The sequence below is a fragment of the Amborella trichopoda genome, chromosome 3 (assembly GCF_054954075.1).
Source record: "Amborella trichopoda isolate Santa Cruz 75 chromosome 3, AtrichopodaSantaCruz75HAP2 v2.0, whole genome shotgun sequence".
Lineage (NCBI taxonomy): Eukaryota > Viridiplantae > Streptophyta > Magnoliopsida > Amborellales > Amborellaceae > Amborella > Amborella trichopoda.
This window is the reverse complement of record NC_142338.1, coordinates 48,030,966-48,057,342: the sequence shown is the minus strand read 5'-3', so window position 1 is coordinate 48,057,342 and position 26,377 is coordinate 48,030,966. Positions and strand designations below refer to the sequence as shown.

Genomic DNA, 26,377 nt, shown 5'->3' with positions numbered 1-26,377 from the left:
CATCTATTGGATGGGCCCATAAAAGGTAGGTAGGGCCAGCAACGGTTGGGCGGCCTGGCCCGACCTAAGTAAGGCTACAAAATGTGGCATGACGGTTGGGCTAAGGCCAGTGCTTGCTTGATTTGCGGCTTGGCCGTTTTATTCCTATTATATAAATGATATTTTTTCCTCGGCCTGGCCCTAACAGAACTGGGGGCGGGCTAGGGCTAAGGTTGGCCGGGCTAAGGTCACGCTGTTGCCACCCTTAAACGTAGTAAACGACGGGATAATCTAACAAGTGCCTGACTTTACGTAAAGAGCTTATTTCATTTCAGTTTATCAATTAGGGTTTAATCGAAGTTAGAATGAGGGTACGTTTGCCATACCTAATATTTTACCAAATTCCCTAAAATCGAGTTTTAAACCAAAATCCTTCATTGTCATGTCGAAAAGATCATGATAATTTTTATTTTTGTTATCTATCTTTTATCTTGGGAAACGAGCGCACTCATTGTGGTGGGGTTCCCCAGAAGTGGGGTTTTAATGCCCAAAAAAGCCAATGAGAATCAACAAAATAAAAGTGAAAATAATTAGGATGGAGAAAAACAAGTACAATTAAAAATTATTATAAATACTTAAATAAAAATAAAAACTCTCTTGACATAACACTTACCTACTTCTGATTGGATGAGAAGTTGTTATGGCGCAGAGTAGGCCACCCAATCTCATCAAAAGATTTTATTTATATGTTTATTCATATTTTTTAATTGCAAATGGGGAAAAGTTGATGATTAAAGCTGTTGACCCTTGTGTGACGTAACAGTCAACATTGAGGAAATCGCCAAGCGATTAACCTAATCTCATGGTCCATTAAGACCTTCATATTGGAACAAGTCACACAATGAGTTGCTAGAAATTTAGAATGTTAACTGCTATTTTATTTTTGGGTGCGGAATAGTGTCAAAATATATTGTTTTAATATCGGAAATTTTTATGATCACTTGAAAATTTATTTTTTATATCTAATTATAAAATTAAAATATTAAGATCGAAGGGAAGATTTATAAACACTTTAAAAACTTGTAAATTAACTGTCTAGATATTACATTACACTGTGCACGATTTTCAATATTCGAAATCTACTTTATCTCATGTCCATAAATCTCGAGGTTACGATGATTCGAATTGAAGATTTTTCGGCATCGAAATAACTTTTTATTGTAAATTTTAATGCACACCATAATTTGATTGTTTAGGGTCTTGCCCTTATATAAACTTTTTCATTTATTTTAATGATAATGAGTGTTTTAAAGCGATTGTATGTAGAGAGACTATTAATCTTTTGTATGTGGAGACCACAAACATTTTTATCCCTTAATTTTCATAATGAGTGGTTGTAAGGGTGTCATTTAATAGATACAAAATTCCCAAAAAAAATTCTTGGACTCCATAATTCAACGCAAGTCATTTACGTTAACATCTAATGAGTGGGAATGATTGTGGATTCTATGTATGAAATCTAAATGGTTATTTTCTAAACAATCCTGACTTTAAAACCAGAAACAATCCATTTATGTCCTGTATCATATCATTAATGCTGATTCGAATATTTGGGAATAGTATGGTCCGATCTGGATTGCTGGTTGTTTTCACCAAATTGCTTGGTTGAAATGAGTTGAGTTTTTCTAATTTTGATTCCCAATTTTTCAAATGAAGCAGTGGAATTGGATTGGTCCATTGTCGATTATGATATGTACTGGTGATTCCTGATTGGAATTGACAATATCTAAAACCACGAGGTGGGAAGTTTGATGTGAACTTTAGATGAAATATTAGTTGTGAAATTCTATAATGTGTCCAGCATTCACCTATTTTAATGTGTTTGTCTTTTTTAAAAAATGAATATTTGAGATAGGTTACTATCTCGGAGGACGCCTTTTTCCCTTTAGGCACCAGATTTGTAGCTAATATATAAAGGATACAAATTATTAAGGTTGTAACCACCTAAAAATTCGATGGAAAATAGTTGTTTTGATGTTAAAAACCATATAATCGATCATATATGAAAGATTTTGAGTCACAAGTTATTTGGATCGTCCATCTTCAAGATTTTCATATGTTTATAGATCTACTTGATTTTCACCAATTTTTGGAGTTCAAAATTTTATAATTAATTATACAAATGGATTATTTGGTCATCCTAATAAAAATTGACACCAAAATTACTTATTAGATAAAATTTCGAAAATAAAACTTAAAATAGTATATTTTAAAAATTGGTGCGGTTCCTATAAGGCTGCAATATTAAACAATCCAATTAAACGCACCTCCAAATTTTATCATAACATGTAATTTTGGTGTAAAAAATTAGTAGGATCATTTGAAAATCTATGTTAATACCTAATTATAAAATTTTAAACTTCAAAAATAGTTAAAATCAAGTAGACATATAAATATATAAAAATCTTGAAAATAGATGGTCTAAATAATATGTTACAAGATGCACTATCTATTATTTTTTTTTCAAAATGAATTTTTTTTTTTTCATATTCACACATTTCGATGTCAAAATGATCAATTAGAGCGTTTTTCAACATTAAAACAACTTTTCCCGATAGATTTTTTAGGTGCATCTATAACTCTACATTTAAAAGTTGCAACTTTATATAAACTTTTTCCTTTTAAGATTAAAGATCTATTTGGGATTCATTATTGTGTGGGCTTAAATTTTATAAACATACGAAATTCTAGATCCATATTCCATTTGTACGATAAAGTTTTAGATGGATATCCAATTTCAACAGGTCAACAAAAACGCCATCCATTATAGGTTTTGCCAAAATTAGAGTGGGGCAATGCACGCATACACATGCGGATTGGGATAGAGTACGGTGCGGCAATGATTATTTGGGTCTAGAATGTATAATGTAGCATGCCATCCTAACATTTTATCCAAAAAGATATGCTGTTTGTGTGGGACATACCTTCCATTTACTCCCTTGGGTAAAAATTTAGTATTTTTGGATCAATTTTAAAGGTTTATCTTTTGGGAGAAGTTTATATAGAGCCCATGTTATAAACAATCAAATTCGAGCCTACATCAAAACTTTCATTAGGAGATGTTGTTCTGAAGCTCAAATATCTTCAAATTCATCATCTTGATACCAAAATGCATGGACATGAGAAAGAAATGGATTTCAAGTTTTGAAAATAGTGTATTTTTTGACCCTCAATTTTCAAAATTTTCAAGTTTTCATAGATCTGTCGATCTACACTATTTTTCTAAGCTTTAAACTTTATAAATAAATATAAAAATATATTTTAAAGCTATCATAAAGATTTTCAGTATTGAAACGACATTTCTTGATACTATTTGAAAGTAGGCTCTAATTTGATTGTTTAGAGCTTTAGTTCTGTCCAATTCGCACCCTCATATTTTTTAACCTAAGGACCAACCTTAAAAAGAAGAGAAAATCAATTAACTTGAAAAAAAAAATCTTTCCAAAATTAAACGGGCTCGTCCTGTAGGGTATGAGCTTTGATGTACTCAAATTTTATTTTATTTTTTAAAAACAATTATCTAATAAATTTTAAGTGGATGCAAAAACTCTAGATAAAAAAAGTCCTCCCAAGTGGCTCTTTTTTTTTTTTTCTAAAAGGAGTTAATGTGAAATATAATGCCGAATTAGCATATGATAAACACTCTCAACAATATTAACTTTCATTTGCCCTTCCTATTAGAGGTGGTTTTGCCGGAATTGAACAAACGAATGCTTTCGTCTCCATCTTCTACTATTGAACATGAAAGGTGGAGCTGACGTGTGTATCATACTGTTGTGATATATGTTTTTTGGAAGTTCTACTATAACTTTTTATACTTTATCATCGTCATAACTTTTTTTCAATTTATAATAATATAAAATACATATCTATTTAGGTTTCCAAATTCCAAGTTCCAACCAATGGAAATGCAACTCAAATATTCAAATGAGAAATGCAACTTGAATACGTCATCTTGCTATTAACTTAAATTGCTTAATTAAGTACCTCGTCAAAGCCGACAAATTCAACTTTTTTGGCCGCAAACGTAATACTAAAATTTTACTTAATTTAATTACTCGTTAATTTTAGGCTACAAAACCAAGGTAAATGACCCGTGAAGGCGTTGGAGAAACGAATGACAACGATATTTTGTCAAATTTCGCGAAGTTTCGGCACATACGAATAAGACAAAGTACCCACGTGCCGCATTGATCGAAAGCCGATCTTAGCCAAGCCACTTAAAGGAATACACTTCGACCGCTCTCTGCCTTACTACTAGAATTTTAATATAGGAAAAGTTTTTATAAGGTTGCATATTTAGAATGTAAAAATAAAGATGTACCTTCAAAGTTTATTGGAGAAGATTGTTTTCATATTGAAAAAACTCTTTAGTCTATCATCCCGATATAGAGATGTATGAATACGAAAAAAAAAGATTTTGAGTCTTAAAAATAGTGCATCTTATAACACATTATCTAGACCGTCTATTTACAAGATTTTCATACGTTTGTAGATGTACTTGATTTTAACTGTTTTCGAAGTTTATAGTTTTATAATTAGAAATGAAAATAGATTTTCAATAATCCTAATAATTTCTTACACCAAAATTACATGTTATGATAAAAATTGGAGGTGCACCTCAATTGGATTGTTTAAAGTTGCAACCTTATATAAACCATACCCTTTTAATAAATAGACCGGTGACTCGAATCGGTCACCCATAGCTGTGTTGGATCGAAAAAATCAATGGATCGGATTGAAAGAATCGATGGAATTGATAATTTTGTCCCATATTTTTTATAAAAATAATTAAAAAAGCAATTCATCGTTTTTTTTCTCATTTGACTCGATGAAGAATCGGCAATTCCACGAAATTGACAAGTCTACTACTATGAATCGATCGAATCTCAATTTTTATCGGATTTGGGACGGGCTTGATGATTCTTGATCTAGAAGCAATAGATTCCATATTGGGTCGCTCTAATTTTGAAATCACGGTGATGTGGCGTGTGGGAGCGAGCCTAAACGGCTACGATCAGTATAATTTGAGCCGAGCCGAATGGGGGGAGCCGAAAAGTTTGAAGTGGACTTTTAACTTTTCGCCCCTCGAAGCCGCCCTGAGCGCCGTTTGAAAACCAATGATTGGTCCAACCTCCGCGTAACAAAAAGCGAGTTAAATAAGGGAGAAAAATGTGACAAAAATATTACGAATTAGATGTCGATAAAGGCATGTGTGCCCTAATAAAATTCAGTATTTATCTTTCTACCCTCGAACATTTTTCCTCTTTCACCCCTATAATGTAAAGTCATCCATTTTTAGGAAATACTTCATAAATAAATACTGTCGCCTTCAAACAGTTGGAAAAATATTATAATGTCGATGATATTTTATAAAAATAGTAATTTTTCTCTTACCCACATTAATAAAAGGATACCCCGCTTTTGGAGAGTTTAGGGGACTTTGGAGTTTGGGGACTTCAAATACTTGGACATAACTACCGAACATTGTTTTAAAAAAAAAGCTAAGAAATTTTTTAAAAAATTATCCAATTACTTGTAAAAGTATTTAACATTTGACTTTTTTTGTAATTATTCCATGTCCTTATGGTGGACTTTTTTAAGGTTTTGTGAAACTTAACCAAAAGATATAAGTAAAATGTTTAATAGTTCATATCTTGTGGTTATTTCAACAATTTTTCTAAAAACTTACTTGGTGCTTCCCCAAATATAAGTATTTTATACTATAAGCCTATTTATTTAAAATTTAATATATATAGTATATACTATAATATTATTCATTTTTAGTTTAAGAAAGTTGTAATAATCTATAGTTGTCAAATGTAAAATTTGACAATATGAGATGTATCGTAAGTTTGAAATTTTAGACTTCAAGCTCAATCAATGATACCCTCAAACCACTGGATCTCATATCTAGTGACGGCTGAAAATGATGGCTCTCTCTTTGTACAAAAGTTAAATGGTATTGCAGTGAAATCGTTTCCAATAAAATAATATCCTAATGGGGGTATCTAATATTTGGATAATTAGATCTAAAGCTTCGAAACTCATAATTTGTTTCCCCTTTCCCGAAATGCGGCTTTAGAGGTATAAAATATTCCTAAATATATATTTTAGGAGTAAGTGTACAGTCTGATCCCACTGTACATCTTAAGAACACCCCATATAAAAAAAATTGGGCCTCTCACTTGGTCCCCGGATTGTGATCAAAGAATCATGGCCGTCATATAAGCGGGACCACGCCATCATATGTTTCAGCGTAGAGAAAAAGAAAAGCGTTTAGACATTGGGGCCTGCAACCTAATATATTATCATAATCATTTTATTATATAATTTCATTACTCAGTATGTTTTTATCAGTGAGTAGTTAAGCAAACTCCAATTGAAAGCAACATAACAGAAAAAGTCGGTTTTTTAAAGTTGAAGAAATAAGTGATAAGATTGAAAGTTTCACAACAAAAAATGGGTGCGGCTTGCATAGAGCCGAGGTTCTATACAATCAAAGCACAGCACACCTTCAAATAGTGTTGAGAAATGTCGTTTTAATTCTGAAAATTTTTGTGATGGGCTTAAAATATATTTTTATCGCTAATTATAAAATTTAAAGCTTAAAAAATAGTGTAGATTGAGTGGATCTATGAAATCTTTAAAGTCTTTAAAATTCACGGTCAAAAAATGTGTTACAAGATACATTTTTTCCAAAACTTGAAATCCATTTTTTCTCATTTTCATGCATCATAATGCCGAGATGATCAATTTGAGAATATTTGGGCATCAAAACAACCTCATCTAGTGAAAATTTCGAGGTGGGCTCTAATTTGATTGTTTAGAGCCTCGGCTCTATATAAAATTTTTCCAAAATAAAAATGCAAGATATTAAAAAATGTTCATCAAGTATAAATAATAAATAAGAAATTCAAGCAAAGTATTCCCAATGCCTCCATAATTTATCGATATGAAAATCCAAATACCTTTTCTATTATATGCAACTAATTGTTTTTTTTGGGATTGAATACAATAAAATCATTTATTTTTTGTTCATGGAGGTCACAATCACTTATAGCTGTTGGATGTGAAATTCAATAATGAAAGTGTGTTACAATATTCAAGAAATCATCGTTTGGATTATGTGCCTGAACAATAACAAACCTCAGTCCACCCATATCAAATCAATTGTGACTGGTATAAAAAACAAAAGGTAAAAGTTAATATAGAGCTGGGGCTCTAAACAATTAAATTAGAGCCTACCAAATAAAATTCACTAGAAGAGGTTGTTTTGATGCTCAAATATCATCAAATCGATCATCTCGACATCAAGATGCATGGATATGAAAAAGAAAAAATGGATTTCAAGTTTTATAAATAGTGTATTATAACGCATTTTTTAACCGTCAATTATCAAGATTTTAAAGTTTTCATAGATCTATCGATCTACACTATTTTTGAATATTTGAACTTCATAAATAAAGATTTTAAGACTATCACAAAGATTTATAGTATGGAAACCACATTTCTCGATACTATTGAAGGTAGGCTCTAATTTGATTGTTTAGAGACTAGGCTCTATACAACCTGTACTCAAAACAAAATGGTCTCATCGTGTATATTTCTTTTGGGAAAAGTTTATATAGAGCAGAGGCTCTAAACAATCAAATTTGCGGATACCTCAAAAATTTCACTATAAGAAGTTGTTTTGATGCCCAAATATACTCAAATTGATCTTCTCACACCAAGATGCATGGACATGAGAAAAAAATAGTTTTTGAGTTTTGGAAATAGTGTATTTTGTAATGTATTTTTAGACCATCAATTTTCAAGATTTTAAAGTTTTAATAGATATATCAATCTACACTATTTTTGAAGCTTTAAACTTTATAAAAAAGAATAGAAAGATATATTTTAAGGCTATCACAAGTATTTTCAGTATTTGAAACTACATTTCTCGATACTATTTGAAAGTTGGCTCGGCCTAGGCCTATACAAACCGCATTTCATTTTGGATACGGTTTATTCGAGCCGGTCTACTCATACTGTACACATACGGACCCCCACTTAAGCCTATCTTAAAAATGAGTTTTTATTTCAAAATTTTAGAAATGCATGATCTAAGTTAAAGACGGCCAGGAATATGAAAAAAAATTAATATTTGAAATATATTTCTTATAAAAACTTTCTACATCGTGTATATTCATTTTGGCCCATGGGTTTTTTATAACGTCATCTGAAGTTGGTGAGAGAGCACCCGCTGACTCATGAATAAAGTTTTTTTTTTTTTTGTTTTTTGGTTAACAACTTCTTTCGCGAGGTGATAAAATAATTGAAATTCATCAATCATGGATATTTATAACTTCTCAGGGGTATTTTAGGCATATTAAACTGAAAAAGATAACAAAAAAAAAGGGACTGTCCTTAAAAACCGGTCACGAAAACCAGGCGGTTTTTATCTCTCGTGAAGGCTAGCCGGAAAGCTGGCGTAAAACCTGCACTCGCACCCTAACTTCCTCCCTAAAAAACCGCCAGCAAATACCTAGCTGGCGGTTTCCCTTATTTTCCCACGAGCGCACACAGTAAAAGTGCATTAAAAATTACTAAGTTACCCCTCAACTGCCGCTTCGAAAACCCAAAACCATCCCAATCAATTTCGGAAATTCCACCCTGGATTGCATAATCCCTATGTTATCTTAATGTACCGGAAATCACCTGGTCAAATCATCGGCTCAGATCTTTTGATGGAAAGGGCGACTTCAATGGCTCAGTCTAGAGCAAATCGGACCGTCCGATCCAAGATCTGTCCAATGAGGGTCATGGAATCCACGGCTCTCATTGGTTGAGTGCAGGAGAATCACACCGGAGCCAGCGTCAGAAACTCTGAGCCGTCCGATCCAAGTTTCAGCAAATACCCAAAGGACAGATTGGGAATCATCTGGGCAAGACGTGACGGTCATTAAATGAATGTCAGGGGCTAGGATTTGTGTCTGTAAAAAAGCGAAAGGCGCCGCCACGTGGCACTTTGGCACATCAGCTATCGCCATAACCTCATTCGACCCACGTGGCGGTCTCGGGACCATCGACCGGCAAGTACGGACGCCGGAGATTCAACCGTCGTTGGTAATAAACAGCCGGCGATTGGTTGAACCAACTACAACTACCGCCCCTGACCTTTTTCTCCCAAAAATGACGTAAACACCCCCAGATAGCCCGAAATACCTAACATGCCCGTGCTTTTTCAGATTGGCAGTTACAGGAGGGCCCAATCATTTCTAGTTATGACAAAATTCGCTATGGCATTTACAATCGACACATGTTATATCCTCTTTCCAAAAATATGACCCAACTAATTACCGTTAAATTAATCTCTCCCAATATACCTATATTTCAACACGTTTAAAGGGAGAAAGAGAGTTGTTTAGTCATCTCAATATTTTCATATTTCAACACGTTTAAAGGGAGAAAGAGAGTTGTTTGGTCATCTCAATATTTTCATATTCGACATGTTTAGAGAGAGAAAAAGAGTTGTTTAGAGAGAGAAGGAGAGTTGTTTAATGTTAAAAAAAAAAAAAAAACTCTGAACTTTTCCCAAGTTTGGTCAAAGTTAAGAGAGAATTTTGTGTTTGAATGTTGGTTGATTAGGGGGCTTGAACATTGAAATCTTTGTCAAATTAAGTCGAAGCATATATCCAGAGAGAGAAAGAAAGAGAGCGTCTAAGCATATATCTAGAGAGAGAAGTATTTGGTCAAGCTTTGGATGAGTAATTGGAAGTTCTAGTTTTTGGGTCCCATAAAACACGATTTTGATCCACAATAAATATTCTATTTAGTTTTGTCTGCAATATTTAAGAGTCGTGACTAGGTCATGGGTCAAAGACACGTCGTTTTACAAACAAGACTTATATCCGTCATTTCACTAGAACCATGGGGGTATTCTCGTCATTCTTGAAAACTTTAGAGCGCTCTCAAATTCGCACTGGACAATTGACCATTCAGCCACTGTACGAAAGCCACTTTGACCCGCTTTAGCCCATTCCCGCGTGCCCCGTACGAGGGTAGAATGGTCATATCTAAAAAAGCGCGGCGGTTCGGTACTTTCTCGGAATCCAAGGTCTGCCCGGTCATTGGATAAACGATCAGGGGTATATTCGTACTTTTTGTTTTTATTTCCCGCCTATAAATAACTCCCGGTCTACGGCATTCTCGTTTTCTTACGTTTCTGTTTTCTTATTCTCTCTCCGGTGATTGTCTGTCCTCGATTTCACCCTCTTCCTTTTCCGGTGCCGGATTTTCCTTTCCGGTGGTTCGCTGGCCTCTCCTCCTCCCCTTTTCTTGGGAAAACCCTAATTGTTTCTCATCCTTTTTGCTGTGCTTCCTCGCCTTATTTGGCCTGGATCTGCAATTTCTAGCGTATAATGCCAGGCCATTGTAGAAGGAAGAACATGCCTTCTGGACATTAATGGCGAGAATTGTTTTCTAGGGTTTTGTCTTGTAGGGTTTCAGGGATTCTTTTAGAATATTCGAAGCTTCTCATGTGGAATATTGTTTCTTGTTCTGCGAAATTGGAGGCTTAAGGGTGAGAGGCATGATAAATGGTATGTGTTCTGATACTTTGATGCATTGTCCATATAATTTATATATTTTTATTTTCATGATTTCTGGTGGTAATGCTTGATTTATTCTTTTGTTTTAGTGGTCTATGGTTGATTTTGTGGATCTAGATGCTGGTTAGTTTTTGGTGATTTTGTGGAAAATGAATTTTGTTAATTTCCTTGTGCAATGCTTCTTCTCCTTTGATGTCATTAATGGTGAAAAATGTGATCCAGCTTGTTATAAGTTAGGTATTTGTGTCATTAGTTTTTATTTTTCTTTCATGTGCTTAGTTGTAGATGAAATTTGGAATGGATTTATGTTGCTCCTTATGCCTTTTTTTTTTTCTTCTGAAAAAGATTTAACTGGCTCTCTAGTTAGCAAGATAATATTGCTCTTGCTTCCTCTTACCTTTTTTTTCCCGTCTCGTTTGTTCTGTATATATATTATATTTCTGTATATATATACTATATTTCTATTAATATTTTCCCAAAAATTTGTTATGCCTTTGAATCACGTCTTATTTATGAATGACAGTACTATCATAAAACACAATTTGGGTTTTACATTTAATTTTGTGCTGTTCCATTATATAAATCCTTAGAAGATTAAAAGATATATGCTTTTAGTTTAGGCATATAAATCCTTAAAAGATTAAAAAAGATATGTTTTTAATTTATGCAAATGAATGAACTTATAACTTTCTGACAAATAGAAACCAGTTTCCAAAAGAATATGGCACTATAATTGAATGACAAAACAGGAGTGCTAGTCGGAAGTCTTGTACGCTGTTCTCTTGTTTGGTAAAAATGGGATAAAATCCAGCAACCTTATTGATGAGGCAGAATGCATTTCCTATATGGTGCATGCAGAAATCGATTGGAGCAATTTAAAAGAAATAAATAGATAGGCATAGCCATGTACATGTACCCTAGTACCCATCCATGGTCAACATAAGTTGAAATATAAGTTGAAAAGTATATTGTAGTGGGTCGTTTGGGTCCCTGGAAATGCAAATCCTTGATATGACTCAAAACCTGGTTATGCAGATTCTAGTATATGTAAAAGCTGATTTTGAAAATGTTGGCTGTTGGAAGAACCAAGTATATGAAAAATAACTTGTTTGCCACCATGAAGATGAAAACCAGGTTTGGCTGTTTGTTGTTATATCCATAAAACCGTATCTTATTAGGTAATGTAGAAGTTAAATACAACGAGCACCTTAGACGGTTCCAGTCATATTTTCTTATCTTTTTATAGGTTGAATTATGTATCCCCCTCTCTCTCTCTCTCTCTCTTTACACACACACACACACACACACACACACACACACACACATATATATATATATATTTATATATCTACACGACCCACGATAAGTTATTCCCTAATTGCATCATGTCCATAACACTGCATCTCAATATATAATGAAGAAATTAAATACAAAATCTCCAAGAAGTCCAAAATTACACTTCATGGGTTCTGAAGTTAGGCTTATGATCATAATGAAATTAAACTGTTCCATAGGTTGCGCTATGCCATGTCCTATGCGAAAGCTTGATCCATGAGCTGCATAGGAGGTACAACAATGCTGAACTGCTTCCCTTCAATTCTAAAGTTTGAATAGTTGTCCCTGCATGTTGATTTTAAAAGTAAAAATTACACCCATATTTTAAAATTATCTAAACATATTCCTCCTAACCGGGCCCAGTTATTCTCCTAGTACCTTAATCAAATTGGAAACCAGGCTGATTAAGGAGTTGTTTAACATTACTATAAGTATACCTCAAACATTTAACTCGCTTTTTTAGCCTTGCTATGCAAAATTCTGGTCCATACTCACACATGACGGAGGATACTTCTCTCCAATCCTTCTTCCGCAGGTTTGTAGCACCCATTTCTACCATGCTTTCGAACAAAGTTGTCATGTTCAGGAGTCCATTTGACATACCTTATTACTTCGCCTTTTGGTAGAATAACATGAACGATGGCCAAGGTTCCCTAACAACCCACAAGAGTTGAGTAATAAAGATATACTGGTGTGTATGTATGCACATATTTGTACCACTAAATTAGAAGAGAAGTGCAATGTGATGGCAAACTGACATTGGTTACGTAGAAATAGGCATTTTCGCAATATAGGAAAATAAAATATAATGTGAAAGAATATTATTTAAATATATCTTGTGTAGCGTTATAAGAAACAAACTAGTTGCCTAATTGGTGAGAGGTTCGGTCTTGTTAAAATTACTAGCTGCCTAATTGGTGAGAGGTTTGGTCTTGTTAAAATTGGTCCGACCGCCTGTTGAACTCGTCGGACCAGATTTAACAAAATAAAGAAAAATAATAGTACTAGCTTAAAGTAAAAGATATTTTTAAAATTGCCCAGGTTTGTGTATCAGTCCGAATTGGCTGGTTCAACTGCCTTAAACCAGTTAAACATTGATTTTGACTAGTTTTGAGCCAAACTTGGTTTTTGCTTTGGGCTATACCATCCTAGGCATTGGTAGGCGGTTCAAACAATTCGACTGGATCCTACGCATTGGTAGGCGGTTCAAACAATCCGACTGGCCGGTTTGGTTCAGTCGTGATAATTATGATGCTATGTGACATTTGCCAGATTTGGGAGGTGAATCCCTTGGGAAGTGGGAGATTACACTTAATTATTTGGGCATTTCTTGGAAATGCATAAATTATTTGTATGGAAAGTGGGAGAACGTGTTAAAGTTTTAGCTTCATTTAGAGAGGGGTTTATTTGATGGTTTTATTTGGAAATAAGCAAAAAGCACTAGGGGTATGTTTGTCTGGAAAATCTAAAAAGGCAAGTCATAGAGTATAGAAAGGCTCTTTTATCGTACATGTATTTTTGGAAATTCCACACACATTGAAAGTTGTATCAGGCAGATAACTAGGCATACATATGGGGATTTGAAACTTGTGGATAACTAGGCATAATGCTCTGGGGTTTGACACTTGTTATGATGTATTCAACAAAAAACTGATAATGGAAGATATAAAATTTAACCAGTAAATAAAACCAAACTAAGCAATATATGGGATATTTACAACATCTTTTAGATGCATGAGGGATTGATTGCCAAACTAAGCAATATATGGGATATTTACAACATCTTTTAGATGCATCAGGGATTGATTGTTTTCTTGTACCACAAATTCGTCATCATTATTTTTTTTTTGTGGGGGGGTTGGGGGGTGGTGTGGGAGGGGAGTGCTCAAGACTCGGGTCAACCAAGCTATTGAGTCGAACAAGGCATGGTGTGTGACCTTTAGACCTTACAGTCATGCGAGCACACAAAAGGATTGTCACTAAAGCAATATACAAGAAATTTGCAACAGCTTTTAAATGAATCAGGGACTGATTGTTTTCTTGTACCGACAAATTATTATTATTTTTTTTGGGGTTGGGGGTTGGTGTTGGGGTTGCTCAAGCCTTAGGTCAACTGGCCATCATGGTGGACAAGGCTAGCATGCAGCATGGTGCATTTGGGCTTAAACCTCACAGCCATGTGAGCACACAAAAGGATGGTGGGCTATAAATTGACTTGGTGCACTTGAGCCTTGTTGGCACCAAGCTCAAACAAAAAATGGGCTTGCGCCATTGAGAGCAGGGCTGATTGTTTTTATAGATGGCAGCATCTAGTTGCATTCAGTGCAGTCATTCAGGATGCATACACACTGAGCGAAAAACAGAGTAGAAATGCGAAGAAAGACAAAAGTGAGGGATGCTAATACCAGACAGGGGTGGGGTGTTGGGGTTGGATATATTTTTTTCTCTTTACACTTTGCTGATGTATACCTTTTTCTCTTTACACTTTGCTGATGTAATTTGAAGTACTGTGAAACCGATTTTAGTCCATTTTGTTGATTCTTTCTTTCTGGGAACCTAGCTAACCATGATATTCACGGACCAAGACTAGTATAGGTAGCAAACGAAGTATGTATTTATAAAATGGCTGGTATGTTCTCTGCAAGGGACAACTCCATCTTAATTGTGGACTGCATTAATGGAGTTGACGAAATTAAGTACGTGGCTCTTTACATTTACTTTTTATGTGGGCTTAACCCCTAAAGATATTATATCGGTGAAAAAGGGCTATAAATATGGAATAAGTAGGGTGCAATCTAATCCATACACGTTTGAAACCAGCTATATTTTAGATGTCATTACATTTAAGAAGATTTTTTGGCACAAGCGAGTTTATTTAGTAGGTCGGATTTAGAGTTTATACCTATTTTAAGATCTCTCTGTAGATAATTATTTTGAAACCATTCTCTTAATAAGAAAGTTCTAGCATTGTCTTTTCCATTACCTTGCCATGAAAGTGTCTTTTGGCATAAACTCGGCATGACCTTATCATAGTGGCAGTTTACTAAATATCCTCCCTGAAATATGTGACCAAAATTTGTTGCTTTTTGTTTTTTAGTAGATCTTCTAAGATATATGATGTTTGATAAAAGATTTTGGTTGTATTAAAGTTTGAGTCTTTCTGAAATATGTGACCAAAATTTGTTGCTTTTTGATTTTTAGTAGATCTTCTAAGATTTATGATGTTTGATAAAATATTTTGGTTGTATTAAAGTTTGAGTCTTTCTTTTATTTTGTGGGCATGCAATATATAACTCTTTTATTTTGTGGGTATGCAATATATAACTCTTTTATTTTGTGGGCATGCAATATATAACAATATTTTGGTTGTATTAAAGTTTGAGTCTTTCTTTTATTTTGTGGGCATGCAATATATAACTCTTTTATTTTGTGGGCATGCAATATATAACTCTTTTATTTTGTGGGCATGCAATTTATAACTCTTCACTGTTTGAAGGCATTAATGTGTCTTTATGTGTATACATAGGTTTATCATGGTCAACTTGTTATGACTTTCTACTCATTATTATTATTATTATTTTGAATTGTGCACCCACTAAATATTCCACTCTTGAATGTCTTGATTAACTTTTGCACCTGTTCTCTAGGTTTTTCTCTCTAAGTTAGATTCCTTCAACTGCTAGTACCATCACTTGGTATTGCATGTTTTCAAAGGTGGCATTTACATTGTTTTTGTCTTTTGACAGGTGAAAGGAAGGCTTTGTGCATCTAGAGAGGTCAAGAATGGGATTGGTAAAAAGCAGAACCTGATGAATTTGGGTGTTGTGCCCGAGGGGGGAACTTCCAGTGCAAATATGATGTCCAGAAGTGGGGGAGATGCCTTGAGAGTTCGAGCATCATGTGGGATGAGCTTAAATCAAAGAGCGGAGTCTGGTTCCAGGGTCCCCGGTGGATCCAATGTAAAGGATGTGTTTGCAAAGCATAATGTGAAAAAATTTGCTGCACATGATTCAGACTGGATTGGCAAAGTACCAGTTTGTCCTGTGTACAGCCCCACAAAGGAAGAGTTTAAGGACCCATTGGTATATCTTCAAAAGATAGCTCCTACAGCTTCAAAATTTGGTAATGCTTGACTGCTGGGAATTGTTTCCTTGAAAATTCACAGAATTTTATATTATAAAATGGAACATATTTCTTTGTATCCTATGAGTTTTGAAGCCGATTTAGTCAGCTATTTATTTTTGCCTGGTTACTCTGATTGAATTTGTATTCATTTGATGACTCCTCATTTTCTTTGCATTACTTTCTGGGGTTCTTTTGCTCCTCTTTTAGCATCTGTAGAATTGTCTTTTAGTTATGGATCTAAACATTATTTCTCCATTGTCACTTGGACATTTTCTTCTTGGGGCTTTTTTTCATTAGGGCTTTTGATACTTCAATATAGACTAAAGGTGCATCTTTCTTATCAATCAATTACCAGAACTGACATTAAGAAAGAATCATTTGAGAAACAACTTTAACTGCTGAATAGATAAAGAGTATAAGTGATTGTTTATGATGAAATTACAATGATGGCTGGACTCATGCACACTAAGACCATTCACTGGACCATATTTTGGGCTAATGTATTAGCCACTTCATTGTCTTCCTTCTGCACGTATTGAAGGGAGACCAAAAAATGTTTTGTATTTTAGGATTTGCTCTAAATAGCTCTAAATAGTGTGTATTTTAGGATTGGCTTATTAGATTGGAAACAGCATTGTCTATGATATTTGTTGCTATTTTAGATGATGAAACTGATGCCATGTTGATGAAACTTCGTACATTGCTTATGGGACATCTGTTAACGTTAAATTGCAAGATGCCGCATTTTGGTTCTGAAAACTGTATCCTCTGTATTTTGTTTAGAAATATTGTTTCACATAATGTTGTATGCATTTAATAACGGAAATATTCATTTAATAAGGGAAATATTCATTTGCCATTGATTTTAAAGTCATTTTTTAAAATAGTTACAAGATTACCACCAATTTTTTATCTAATTCCAAATTTTTAAATGATACGCACATAATCTCATAAGACTATTCTCTCTGAAATTCATCTCTCCCTGTCCTTGTCCTTCCTTGCAACTCTATGGCTTTTGACATTTGCAGATAGATGGCTGGGACTTTTCTGGGGAATTATTAGATCTGGAAAATCATGATTGTAACTTGTAGGTCTATGTGATGAAGCCAGTAGAATATGGAATTCCTATTCATCCCTCTCCCTGTCCTTGTCCTTCCTTTCAAGCCAGCTCTATAGCTTTTGACATTTGCAGATAAATGGCAGGGACTCTTCTGAGAATTATTGGATCTGGAAAATCTTGTTTGTCAACTTCTTGTAAGTCTAAATAACTTTATCATATAGACTATGGTCATCTTAGGATTTTGTTTCTGGAATTCCTTCTTTGAATTTAATAGGGATTTTGTTTATGGAATTCCTTCTTTGAAAGTAATAGGTTTTTCACCCTTTTTTGAGTTGTGGCACAAACTGAATTGGAAGTGATGTATCCGTAGTTGTTTTTGTCGCTTTCCTCTTAAGACACAGTTATTATAACAGGACCAGACTTGGTAAAACTGTTCACTATTTGGTCTAACTGGTTCAGTTAGCCGGTTCTTGGTGAACTGGCCCTTTCAGTTTTTGCCTTTCTTTTTGTGGTCTTGTTCATCCTTTTCCAGCATATTGGTTCTGCTATTTCTGGCAACTCATTTTGGGAATCTTGGCCCCGTGTGGCCCATCTTCAAATGGATAGGCTTGGCCATTAATTTGGGCATGTCAAACCTGACTTGCTTTATCATGTCTTAGTATTCATGGCAGCTTTTGTTAAGGGGGCTATGTTATTTATCAGTACTAAGAGGCATAAGAATATTTTACCAAGACCATGTAGGACTATTTGACACCTCTCTTTCTCTCCATGTGAGTTTAGTATCTATTCCTGTGTGGCTTTAATGTTTCCATCTCTTTCTCTCTCTCTCTCATAAGAATCATCTGTGTATAAGTTCTGATTATTCTTATTCATTTATTTAATTCCTTATTTTTTATTATTCTCATTGTTATATTTCTTCAATTTAACTAAAAATTTCTTGAATTTAGAAAAATAGATAGAAAGCTGATCTGGCCAGTTGTGACACTGCAATGCATTAATGCTCTTCTGTACTTAAGTTCTCTCTCCATTTCCTCTTTGACATATAGATACTGTGCATATGCTATGTTGAAGTAAAAAAATTGAAAAATTGCCATTGTTGCATGGCACTCGGTTTTTTTCATTTTATTGGTCATTCTACTTTAAGTTTGGTGCAAATTTGGCCCAACTATGATTGGAACTCATGAATAAAAAAATCACCTTGTTAATTGATTTCAATTTACGGAAGAGAAATCTTTGTGGTGGAACAAGATCATGGGATAAGCCTTGATGTAGCATTGATCCCTTCATCAGATTGATGTTCTTTTATGGCATGTATTGCTGGAACTTGGATTAAATAAGTGCAATTTTATTGTATTTGATATTTATCTGATCATCAATATTTGCAATTTTATTGTATTTGATATTTATCTGATCATCAATATTTCTTTTATCTTCATAACTCATGCTTGTTTGAAATTTTATGTAGGTATATGCAAAATTATTTCACCTGTGAGTGCTTCTGTTCCTGCTGGTGTGGTGCTGATGAAGGAAAAGGCTGGTTTCAAGTTTTCAACTCGAGTCCAACCCCTAAGGCTTGCTGAATGGGATGTTGAGGATAAGGTCACCTTTTTTATGAGTGGAAGGTCGGTAATTGGAGCAAATTAACAGAGTAACATACAGATTTTCTGGAAGGGTTTAGAGTTTTTGAGCGTTTCTTCGTTTCTTTTCAGAAATTATACTTTCCGTGATTTTGAGAAGATGGCAAACAAGATGTTTTCACGAAGATATTCTAGTGCAGGATGTCTGCCTGCTAGGTATTTAGAGGAAGAATTTTGGCGTGAAATTGCATGTGGGAAGACAGAGAGTGTTGAATATGCTTGTGATATTGATGGCAGTGCCTTTTCCTCTTCCCCAAAGGATCCACTAGGAAGCAGCAAATGGAACTTGAATGTGAGCATTTCATACTGCCCTTTCTTGTGATGTCATACTATCCTTTCTCATTCTATGTTGACATTTAATCATATTTAATGGCCTGACACTCTGTTCTAGTTCTTCTTAAGACAAAATGCCTGCTTAAATACAATTATTTTTGAGGTGACTGACCCTTGGATTTTTTGGGGATTTATTATTAATAACAATATAACATTTGGTGATACATATACTGGGAATTAGAGCACCTTCTCTGGACAGGGCACTATCAATTATTCATTTTATTGTGTGTACTGATTCTTATGTCGTGCCTTTTTGGAAAACAAGTGACAGAATATGCAGTTTTACTTGCCGATATGCAGTTTTATAAGCTGGAAATCTTGTTTTTGATATCTTTATTGCTTTCTGGATGCGTTGCATGGGCTCCATTTCATACTGAGCTTTGTATTTCATTTATGTGGAGCCATGTATTCAATATTTATCTCATTTATATGGTCTCTATATGTCTATTTTCCTCATTTCATAAGCAAATTAATGTGTTTCTATCCACCTTTTTTAATTATTTACAACTATTGTTTTTACCCATTTTATTGATTTTGCAGACACTTTCTCGGTTGCCCAAATCAATATTGCGTCTTCTGGACAATGCAATTCCGGTATTACCTTTAATTCCTTGTTTAGATTAGATTTTAGATGCAATAGCAATTTATTGCTGCAGCTTATACATGTTGGATATGTTATTTAACCATTTCGTGGTGGTTACAGGGTGTAACAGATCCCATGCTTTACATTGGAATGTTATTCAGTATGTTTGCATGGCATGTTGAAGACCATTATCTGTACAGGTATGTCTTGGGTTCTAATGCTAATTTTTGTCCTTTGTGAACGAAGGAGAATATAAATATTTATTATAATTCCAATCTTAACTGTGGATTTGCAGCATTAACTATCACCATTGTGGAGCATCAAAGACATGGTATGGGATTCCCGGTCATGCTGCTTCTGACTTTGAAAAAGTCGTTCAGGAGAATGTGTACACGAATGAAATTCTTTCCCCTGGTGAGGATGCAGCATTCGATGTGCTCTTAGGGAAGACAACCATGTTCCCTCCAAATATTTTGTTGGATCATGGTGTCCCTGTGTATAAAGCTGTGCAAAAACCTGGAGAGTTTATCATCACCTTTCCTCGAGCTTATCATGCTGGCTTCAGTCATGGTAATTTTTTAATTCTCCAGTCATGATGATGTGTTCATCAAGTGTTCTTGCTTTTGTTTTCAAGTGTTATATCTATTGTCTCTACTTGTTATCAAATAGGTCATTATTTTTTAGTCATGATAAGGTGTTAGCTAGTGCTTGATTCCGTTTTCGGTGTTAAGTAGGTTAAGTTCATATGTCTATTTTCTGCTTATTGTTAAATTGGTCGAATTTCTTCAGTCATGATCCCTGATAATGTGTTCTGTGTCGTCGTCTGTACATCACTTATTATTAAATTGGTCATTTACTCATTTCACTGTGTTCATGTGTATTTGTTTTATGTGTTTAGGTTTTAACTGTGGTGAGGCTGTGAACTTTGCGATTGGTGACTGGTTTCCACTTGGGGCAATTGCTAGCCGGCGCTATGGGCTTCTCAACAGGGTGCCTCTTCTTCCTTATGAGGAACTTCTCTGTAAAGAAGCAATGCTGCTTTCCAAGGGCAAATCTTCTAGTGGAGATGAAGATCCAGAGTATTCATCCCTAGACCTGGTTTGTCAACACTCTGTAATGGCTTCCTTTGTGCATCTAATGCGTCTTCAGCACCGTGCTCGCTGGTTGCTCATGAAGGCTGGAGCTTGTGCCTCCCTTTTGCCAAGTTCCCAAGGAACACTTTTGTGTGGCCTTTGCAAACATGATTGCTATGTGGCATTCATCAGATGCAACTGTTATGATCATCCTATTTGCCTTCGCCATGGTACAGATTTCATATATTCCTATATATACTAACATGGTGCATGATGAAAATAACATAGCAAAAGTATACAATGAGACCATTTATCTTTGGTACAAGGTGGTCACAATTAATCTTGACCATTGGATGTGAAATTAGATGGCTGCATATATTCCATTGACCAGGCTCAAAGTTCAAACTAAATTTTCTCGAACTTTGTGTCACACCCAAGCGACCAGGTTTCGCATTGGATGGTTGCAAATAATTCTGACCTTCTTGTATCAAAGGTAGGTCTCATTGTATACAATCCCAGTAACATAATAGATATCCTAATATTGTGCAGATAGCCCAACCTCACTTCTCTATCTAAGAGTATTACTGCTAATAGCCTTTTGTCAAATTTCTTTTAAAAAAGTGCTTGGAGCTCAATTGTTTGGCATAGCTATGAACATTGTGCTTGGTTTCTAAGATGCTATATTCATTTATTAAGCTTTTTTCCCATGGCTTTTAAACACAGAGGTTGAGGCAAGGTGTTGTCCATGCAAAGGAAATCGTGTTATACATATTAGGGAAGATATAATGGATATGGAATCTGTGTCTCAGAAGTTTGAACAGGAAGAGGGAATATTGGAAAAATTTTACGGTCTGTTGCACCATGGTGATGGTTCTGTTCTACATGGCCTATATAAATCCACTGAGGATGGTTATGTGGCATATTGTGCTATAAATTGTGAAACCAAGCTGGATGTTGGGCAAGGTGATGAGCATTCAAAGGTATTAGATGTTTCTCAGAGCTTGCCTTTGCAAAATGGTGATTCAATGACATTCAATGATGTTTGTGAGAGCTTTTCTGTGCAAAATGGTGGGAGGTGTAAGGATTTTACTGAAGTTGAAGCTCAAGAGCAGGCACACTCATGTGGAACATCAACCTTGTGTTCTTCCTACAGGCCTCAAGAAAATTCATCCTTACCATCAGATGTGAGCCTTTACTTCCATGACATCTCTATATATTTGAGTGCTGATTTTGTGATAGCTATATTTGATTGCTTATTCCATGGGGAAAAGTATATTATAATCCCATGGATTGTGGAGGAACTGTGTCCATTGGGTCATCTGTGTCCAATGAAATGATGGACAAGGATGAAGAGGGGGCCTTTGCAACCCACCAATGGAATCTTCTCATTTCCTGGCAGGCCCTCTCTGGCCATCTATGTCGTGGTTCATTTCATTGGACAAGAATGGCCAGATGGACTATGGTTTCTCTGATGTCCTTGATTAGAGTATGCTTTTGGAGCTGTAGTAGGATGCTCAAATGTCTATTTTTAATGGTCTATAGGGTAGTGGGAGCACATATGTGATCAGGGTAACTATGGCTGCTGAATTTCCAGCAAGTGGAGACATTACAGACAATGCAGATGAAGCTCCTCTAGAGCGTAAATGCTTGTCTAAGGAGCAGAGAGATTTATGCGGTGGCCAGTTAATGGATTTTAGGTTACAAGAGAGTGATGACTCCGATTCAGAAATATTCAGGGTTAAACGTCGACGTGTTGTTAGTGTCGAAAACCAAACTGCAAGCAATTCAGTAAACTCAAAGGTTCCTCAACAGCAGGTATGCATGGTGGTTTGATTATTCTTGATTGGAACTGACAATTTTTCAATCCCATGTGTTTTGCTTGGTTACATAATATTGTTACCTTAAGCCTCCATAATCCAAGGCCTAAGGTGTATATGGTATCACGTCTTAGTACAAAAATATCTTCTTTAAAATGTGAAGTATTGTTTGGAAGGCATATGTTATCGCATCTTGCTACAATAATACATCCTTTAAAATGAGTATTGTGAGAATTGTTGTTTATCGTTGTGTATTGCCTCACCCTCAATTGTTTAATATTTGCAATTTTTTGTTATTCCGTGTTTTTTAATTAGTGGGTGTATCTATTTTTTTGAGTGTCAATGGGTTGTGATCATCAATGGATTGTGGGAACTTGTATAGATGCAGGCATTGTATCTATCCGAAAATATAATTGTAGGGCGTCTAGACTTTCTAAAATTGATTTTTGTGGAGTTGTGGTTGTAATATAATTGTAGGGAGTCTAGACTTTTTAGAATTTTAGAATTGATTTTTGTGGAGTTATGGTGGTGTGCTAAGTGCCATGCTGTATAGATGCAGGCAGTTTATCTATCCGAAAATATAATTGTAGGGCGTCTAGACTTTTTAAAATTGATTTTTGTGGAGTTGTGGTGGTAATATAATTGTAGGGAGTCTAGACTTTTTAGAATTTTAGAATTGATTTTTGTGGTGTTATGGTGGTGTGCTAAGTGCCATGCTGTATAGATGCAGGCAGTTTATCTATCCGAAAATATAATTGTAGGGTGTCTAGACTTTTTAAAATTGATTTTTGTGGAATTGTGGTGGTAATATAATTGTAGGGAGTCTAGACTTTTTAGAATTTTAGAATTGATTTTTGTGGAGTTATGGTGGTGTGCTAAGTGCCATGCTGGTTGTCGGGTTTTTTTGAACTGTTCCAAATGTAATGTCATGACTGGAAGACACGTTCTTTTGTAACTAAAAGCCCATGTTCTTTTAGAATCTTATTTCCCTTTTCGTATTTTTTGCTTTTTTCTTTTCATTTTGGTTTGTTGGCTTGGTGCAAACCAGGTGTCACACCATTAGGACGTTCTGGATATCGTACTAATAAAACGAGGCTCTCTGATTCATCAAAAAAAGAGAACACCTTTTGGCATCTTATTAGAATATTGGAGAAGCCAGCATGGATGGCACATTATCTCCTGTGCCAGGCCACCTCATCAACCATTCTGAGATGAATGGGCCATCTCAGATGACCCTGGGCAGTTAAAGCGCATCATATCATCTGGTGTAAAACCTACATTGTTGAACCCGAACAATGTCCGTTCAGCCTAGTTTTTCTCGGTATCTTTAGATTCTCTAGGTAGGTTGCCCTATAAACTATGTTACAAAATTTGAGGCTCTCGGTATTAGATTCTCTAGGTAGGTTGCCCTATAAACTATGTTACAAAATTTGAGGCAACTGCAACTATGGGTTCTCTCTGCTGAGTTTGTATTACACAAATCGACAAGTGTTATTAAATTGATCAACAAATGAATTGGGTTCCCTGTAATGCACAAATCAACAGGTGTTTGGAAATTAATCAAAGAAAAGAAAAGAAAAGATAATGACAGAGGAAAGTGTTAGGAAATCACACTGACTGGCTCACATAGTTTATGTATTAGTAGTTAGTGGATGTGAGCCCCCCACACCTGACAACAAGAAACAAAAACAAAAAAAGATCTACACTGGGAAGCTCTTTGCCCGCCAATTCAATGGTCGGCTATGGGGCCTTCCCACTAAAACGCTGATCATGGTTTACTATTTGTATGATACATGGTGTTTGAAAAGTGCACTATGTGCTTGGACGTGTGCACACACGCACACATTATATATATATATATATATATATATATATATGAGAAATGATCATATAGGATCTTCCACCCATGTGTGTAGGACTCGAAAGGATCATCATTAAATTTGGCACAAATCTATAGAAAAGTCAAGTCCCACACCAATGATAACTTTTTAGAGATCCGTGTCAATTTTAGTGGTGATCCTTTGGGGTCCTATACACATGGGTGGGGGAGGGTCCCTTATAGGATCATTACTCTCTCTCTCTATATATATATATATACAGAGAGAGAGAGAGAGCTACTTACTGGAAGTTTTGGCTTTTGATTTATATAAAATATGTAACTGTACCCTACAAAGATTGTTGATAATCCCTTACTGTGTATCAAAGATTTGAGGTTTACTTTATCAGATCTTAGTCTACAAGCGTTCACATTTTTTTTTTTTTTTGTTGGCAATTTGCAGGCACTTAAACGACTGAAGAAACTTGTGCCAGAGGGACGGGGCCCACAAACTCTTCCACTAGGAAGCAGCTCTTCTCACAAGCTAGACACTCGACCCCAACATCTTTCTAAAGCATGTCCTCATTCCCTCAAGCTCAGAACAACCTCACCTGATACAAAATCAGCCATGGATAAGAACCCGCATTCAAAGACCCAAAAATTAAGAGAAAATACCTCCAAGGACTGTAAGTGTCAATCCAAATACAGGGAAATTTCCAGTACAGTAGACAGCTATAGACCAACCCCAAAAACCAGAGAAAATTTCAGCAGGGATGATAACAATTATTCAAAATTTAGAGAAATCCCCAGTAAAGAAGAAAGCCATCGACTGGTCCACAGCTTCAGAGACAGCTTTAGCAAGGATGATTACTATCATGCAAAAGTAAGGGAATTTTCGAGGAAAGAAGATAGTTGTCACTCTTCTGAGAAATCTCTTGAAGTGGGGCCCAAGCGTATTAAGGTGCGGGGTCCATCTTTTTCAGCGGAGGCGAGATTCCGGCTCCCCGATTCCCGCAAGGGGTCAGAAGTGGGCCCCCCTAAAGCCTGACACCACTAATTAATTAAGACCTAAGCAATCCAGAAAGAAAAAAGAAAAAAATGGGGAAAGCTAACTACTGATGATAACATGGGGGCAAATTTGGCAATAACCAATTCTTTGCATGCAAGCCTTGTAAAAAAAATGAAAATTAAGGCTTTGGCATGCTCAGATTCTTGGGGTTTCTTCCCGGTTTTTTGTTTTCCGGTGAGGACACAAGCAAGGTGGTAAGAATCTGTGTAATTTTTCAGGGTTAATTTTTTTTGTTTAATCCCTTATTCTTCGAGAGATGCCGGGTATTTTACCTGGCTCTCTGATCAGTCTGCTGATTCCCCCGACCTTTTTTCTCTTTTTGGCTTTAGTTTTCTTTTTTTGAATATTCTTTTACAGCAATTGATCCTGTACTCTGGCCTGGCCTTGAATAAAAAGAAGTAATGCAAAGATTATAGTTCATGAGCGTGTGCTCCTTTTTTATTATTTTTCTTCACTTTTATGTTCTTTTTAATAACTTTTGCTAAACGAGGAAGCTTTGCTTCTGTCGCATAATTAAGGGGTATACATTTTTTCGATCTTGGACTTAGCCTTAACTATAGAGTGTTACCAATTTAGATGGATTTAATGGATTTAGTGTTTGTTGGGTTCTGAATGGTTAAATGCAGTTTTTGGATGTGTAGGATACTGGTAGAGCCTCCACCGTAGAGGCTACCTGCTCACAAAAAGAACAAATGAAAAAGAAAATAAATCTTGGGTCTGTAGAATACCGGTAGAGCCTCTGACGTAGAGCCTACCTGCACAAAAAGATCTTTCCATGGGTGATGCTATTGATTCTTGCCAACTAATTTCAAGTTGAATGGCTGGGTCATGATATTGATTCTTGCCATCTGATTTCAAGTTGAATGGCTTGGGATCTATCGAAATAATTTTTTCATTG

The 26,377-nt window shown here is 35.4% G+C and overlaps 1 protein-coding gene across 2 annotated transcripts; it reads left to right on the top strand.

Moving 5' to 3' along the window:
• The first annotated feature begins 10,230 nt into the window (after positions 1–10,230).
• LOC18443818 (Transcription factor jumonji (jmj) family protein / zinc finger (C5HC2 type) family protein) lies at positions 10,231–25,899 on the top strand. Of its 2 annotated transcripts, XM_088861040.1 has the most exons (12): positions 10,582–10,622; positions 12,146–12,198; positions 15,713–16,088; positions 18,617–18,773; positions 18,861–19,080; positions 19,662–19,715; positions 19,825–19,904; positions 20,000–20,274; positions 20,603–21,007; positions 21,501–21,961; positions 22,320–22,592; positions 24,874–25,899. In XM_088861040.1, exons 3-12 carry the CDS (start codon positions 15,776–15,778, stop codon positions 25,456–25,458), a joined length of 2,823 nt encoding a protein of 940 aa, XP_088717166.1. In that variant the 5' UTR covers positions 10,582–10,622; positions 12,146–12,198; positions 15,713–15,775; the 3' UTR covers positions 25,459–25,899. The 2 variants fall into 2 exon arrangements, with proteins under 2 accessions (XP_011626998.3, XP_088717166.1); XM_011628696.3 differs by lacking the exon at positions 12,146–12,198 and having other exon boundaries at positions 10,231–10,622.
• Positions 25,900–26,377: the final 478 nt, after the last annotated feature.

Coding starts and splice junctions, on each gene's coding strand:
- LOC18443818 (XM_011628696.3), top strand. Junction 19,716..19,824: donor TTCTGGACAATGCAATTCCG/GTATTACCTTTA, acceptor TGGTGGTTACAG/GGTGTAACAGATCCCATGCT. Junction 19,905..19,999: donor GAAGACCATTATCTGTACAG/GTATGTCTTGGG, acceptor GTGGATTTGCAG/CATTAACTATCACCATTGTG.